Source organism: Oreochromis aureus, linkage group 13 (assembly GCF_013358895.1).
Source record: "Oreochromis aureus strain Israel breed Guangdong linkage group 13, ZZ_aureus, whole genome shotgun sequence".
In the NCBI taxonomy this organism is placed as follows: domain Eukaryota; kingdom Metazoa; phylum Chordata; class Actinopteri; order Cichliformes; family Cichlidae; genus Oreochromis; species Oreochromis aureus.
Genome location: NC_052954.1, coordinates 18414059 through 18418337, shown reverse-complemented (window position 1 = coordinate 18418337; position 4279 = coordinate 18414059). Strand labels below are relative to the sequence as shown.

At 38.4% G+C, this 4279-nt stretch overlaps 1 protein-coding gene across 2 annotated transcripts; it reads right to left on the bottom strand.

The window, feature by feature from the left end:
- Window positions 1-766: 766 nt before the first annotated feature.
- On the bottom strand, window positions 767-1546 carry LOC116316573 (cystatin-D-like). 2 transcript variants are annotated; one of them, XM_031735154.2, is made up of 3 exons: window positions 1211-1546; window positions 988-1138; window positions 767-866 (listed from the first exon to the last, which is right to left on the bottom strand). In XM_031735154.2, exons 1-3 carry the CDS (start codon window positions 1403-1405, stop codon window positions 805-807), a joined length of 408 nt encoding a protein of 135 aa, XP_031591014.2. In that variant the 5' UTR covers window positions 1406-1546; the 3' UTR covers window positions 767-804. The 2 variants fall into 2 exon arrangements, with proteins under 2 accessions (XP_031591014.2, XP_031591015.1); XM_031735155.2 differs by having other exon boundaries at window positions 769-866; window positions 1028-1138; window positions 1211-1541.
- Between the last annotated feature and the right edge of the window lie 2733 nt (window positions 1547-4279).

Sequence of the window (4279 nt, the reverse complement as noted above, 5' to 3'; positions counted from 1 at the left end):
ATGCAGTCTCATTGGTCCCCACGCCACTCAGGAATATCTCAGATTCTGACTTTGCAGACACATTTTATCCAAATTTCATCTTGAGCAAAATGCAGCAGAAATATGGATATATTTATACACACTAGCACACCACTGCTGCCCCAAACGACACATTTTCATACCATAATTTGATAATCCCCCTACCAGCCCCCTTGTTGCTTGCCTGTATTTACTCTCACACATGGTGATCTGTTTATTTCCCCCCCACATTTAGGAGGAAAAAAAAAAAAAAAAAAAAAAAAAAAAAAAGGGGGTCAGAGTGGCAGACAGTTCAGTCTTGCTGAGCAGTAATCTGAAAAAAATGCCTGTAATCCTCCATACAGAGCCCTTCTGGAGACCGTGGTTGTATGTGGAGGTGTAGCCTTGTCTCAGTTTAGCAGCCATGTGTCTGACCAAGCCTGACACGCAACTAGGTCCTTACAGCTGCCAGGACACACACTGAGAGATGAGGCACAGTAAAGCTGCCCCGGTCACTCACTGGAATAATTATGCCCTTTTTTTTTTACCCCATACAATGCCGAGGGACCGCAGGTCACTGAACTTATTCATCTCGGTGTTGGAACAAGTGGCATAAATGAGAGCCAATGAAATCATGGTTTATGATCATGCTATTATAAATTTATAGTGGGCACAGTACGCCAACTGGCACTCTTTCTGAAAGTTGAGATGACCAGACTAAAACAACGCTCACTGATAACTCTTTACTTGGAAACACCAAAAGTAACAGTATGAGTGTATTAGCTTTTATTTTGGTGGCACTCATTTTTAGAGAGAACACGTGATTTCTCCCAGGGGACTTCTACAACGACGAAGTGGCACTGGTACTCCTGAAACAAATGGCAAATTAGTACATTTAACTACTATGCCCATTTGAAGAAGAAGAAAAAGAAGAAAAAGAAAAAAAAAGGGGGAGGGGGGGTGCTTTTAGTGGGATTATGATGCATTTACCCCCTCGTTGTGTTATGCACCACCCAGTTCTTGAACTTGCCTTGCGTCTAGACTGGAAAGCACATGGCTCGCTGTCCGCAGCAGCGTGGCTTCTGCTGCACACAGTCTGCCCCAGCAGCATGTCCAGAATGTACTTTATTCCCGCAACTACCTGCAAAAAACATCAGCACTTATTCGTATCTTTTAAGTGAAAATTGGGTTGTGACTTCTGATGAAGTTTTACCTGAATTTTAGCCGATGTTATCGCCACAGTTTTATAAGCGAACGTCTCTCCTGCGTTGACTTTGTTGAATTCAGCCACAGCAAAACGAGCTGCCGTCAAAACCCTGGTGTCGTTAACCGGAACACTTCGGGGCTCCCCGGTCATGGTTTGTCCGGCGGCCGAAGCACAAACAAAAACACAAAACCAGGCAAACATCCTGAATCAAAACAAGTGGCTCCAAAGTTTATAAAAGACAGTCTCGGCTCTGAGTGTCTAAATTCGCGTTATATGCCGGGTTAAAACTTGCTAGGTAAACGCACACCTGCGTCCAATCTGCTGATTAACTGAACGTAAAAGAGACACGCGCCACTCAGAACAGTAGATTCGGTGTTGCGCGGCAACCACGTTGCTGAGCTACCGAGAAACACAAGCTACTACAGACTAAAAAAAAAAAATACAATGAATTTCCGTGGCATATTTATAATTTAAAACAACAATGTCACTGTTATAAAGACAAAGTATCAGTGATTACTTGACTATATGAAGGGTGACAAGGAAAAAACATAACAGAAACGCCAATAAAAGGGATAAAACCCCATTCTTCCTAAAGTTATTCACTCATTTTGTGTTTTGATCATGTGGGTAAGCCCAAAATCTCTCACGGGTGTTTCTCCTCAGACCTCTCCCCTTGAATCTGCAGGTCTGGATCAACTTGATCCTTATTTTCACAAGCTGACTAGAGATTTTATATTAGAACTACTAACTTCTATTTTTAATATTCTCCTTTCAAACAATGAGATCTCTGTCATATGGAAATCTGCCTATGTTCTCCTTTTATTAGAAGGAAATTACCCATCAGTTACAGGTCAATATTTAAATTTTAGCAAAGGTGTTTTAGCAAAGGTTTTCCAAAGACTTATCAATGAACAACTAAAATATTTTTTTTTACAAAAATTCTACTTTTTTCCAACATTAGTCAAGTTTTAGAAAGCAGCACAGCAAAATAACAGCTGTTGTTAATGTGGTGAATGTGTAATGGTGCAATGGACTGCAAAAAACATTGTGCTGTTCTTTTTCATGATCTGTTTTGACACAATTGATCATGACACCTAAATTGACAACCCAACACTGGCGTGTCTGCAAATGCTTAAGTTGGCTTTTACATTACTTGTCAGCTAGAACATAGTACGGCCCCTTTACTGCATTTCTTCTTCTTTTCTCCCAGTATCCAGTGGAGTTCCCCAGGGCTCCATATTAGCACCACTCCTCTCTTTCTCGATGCAATTAACATTAGCGAAAATTTATAAAATGTTGCATTTTCTTTTTATGCAGATGACACAGTTATCTTTGAGATCTTATATGACTCCTTGGCTTATATGACTCCTTGAGTCCTCAAATTTCAGATGCTTGTTAAATGAAGGCAAATCCAAGGTGGTGATGTTTTCAAATAGCAAAGAGTTAACAAATTTGCCTAAAATCAAAACCACTCAAGGGGGAAAATTGAAATGGTCACAATTTAGGCAAGTATTTAGGCATCATTACAGATCAAAAATTGTCTTTTAAAACCCAAACTGAAAAGCTTGTGACCAAGCTGAAATATAATCAAGTTTCTTTTTAGGAATAAATTTTATTTCTTGCTCCTGGTGTGGAAACACTTGATTTCTGCAACTTTTTATTTTTGTGATTATGGTGATGTGCTCTTTATGACCAGTACCATTGTTCTTTATGCTTTATTATTAGCTTGAAAATCATGGACATCACTGCTGGTTTTTGTAAATAAGTCTCTGCTTGGGCTAGTTATACAACCAGTGCCCCTATTTGTGTGTGTATATGTGTAAAAACCACAACCATTACAGGCTATGCCCTTGCAATAAATTTGAGCCAGAATATAATTAGGAAAAAAAAGGCTTTTAAATACACTGTCTCTTTATCCTGGAATAATCTACAAAAGGAGCTGAAACAATCAGAACTGAGGGAGTTAAAATCCATTTTAAAGGACCAAGTAAACTGTTTTCGTGGGTCAGTGTAACTGATATTGATGTTGCTCTTACAATGATCTGTTATTGTGTATGTTTAAAGATGTTAGTGTTTGCCATTTTTTTCTTTGTTATATTGTTATATGTTCCTCCTGCCCTCTTTGCCAGGTCTCTCTAATAACATTTACCTAGGTAAATCAAGGATATATACGTAACCAAGCTGAATGAAGGTCTCTTGTGTAACATTTTACTGGTGTGGTAAGCGATTTTACTTTAAATACTGCAGGGTCAGCTACTGGTTTCAAAAACTACGAAACACAAATCGTCAAACTCTGAGGCCACATAGAGCCCAGTGTGATTGCGAGTGAGCCCAACCAGTAAAATAATTGCATTAAAAAAACAGCATTCCAATGTTTTTTCCTATTTGTTTAAACAAGTAAATACTAAAAATGTCAAACTAAATAAATAAATTTTTTAAAAAAGTTTTAAAAAGAACTATTGACATTTGGAGCTTTTATACCTAAACAACAACATTATTTTATGTCTTTACTAATACTTTCCATATAGGTTTACTTCTATGTAGTAAAACTGGCAATACAAAATGAATAAAAGTGTTTTTTATTGAAAAATTGAAGTAGGTAATGACTTCACTGCACAAAGTTTTTACAATTTACAAAGCTATGCAGTGGGCCAAACTTAACCAGTTTCTAGCCTCTGGGTCGCATATCTGACGCGACTGTACTAAAACATTTACACAACAAGGTTATTAAAAGGCAGCCTCACCCGGGCAGAGAGAATTCCTTGAAATGGGGATATCAAAGAGCATTGCTGTAAATCCATCCTCAAAACTTTGAAGTCTGTGTTAGAAAGGGTACAAGCATGACAGTCCGGCATAAGACATACTGCAACTTTAAAGGGGCTGCAGGGTTACCATGTTAAATGCAATATCTGATAGAAAGACTGCAAAATAATGCAAAGCACACCTTGCCCGACCCGAAGCCTGGCAGCAGCATGTTCATGCTTATGGAAACGCTTCTATGTGTTTTAAAACGGAATATTTCATCAACTGCCAACTGTGACAAAAACACACAATAAATTATTTTCTTTTGTTTCG

What these genes read in the sequence shown, in the direction of transcription:
- LOC116316573 (XM_031735154.2), bottom strand. Translation starts at nt 1,405, where the DNA reads ATGTTTGCCTGGTTTTGTGTTTTTGTTTGTGCTTCGGCCGCCGGACAA. An exon ending in TAACATCGGCTAAAATTCAG is followed by an intron (nt 1,139 to 1,210) that starts GTAAAACTTCAT and finishes TGTTTTTTGCAG; the next exon opens with GTAGTTGCGGGAATAAAGTA. An exon ending in GTGCATAACACAACGAGGGG is followed by an intron (nt 867 to 987) that starts GTAAATGCATCA and finishes CATTTGTTTCAG; the next exon opens with GAGTACCAGTGCCACTTCGT.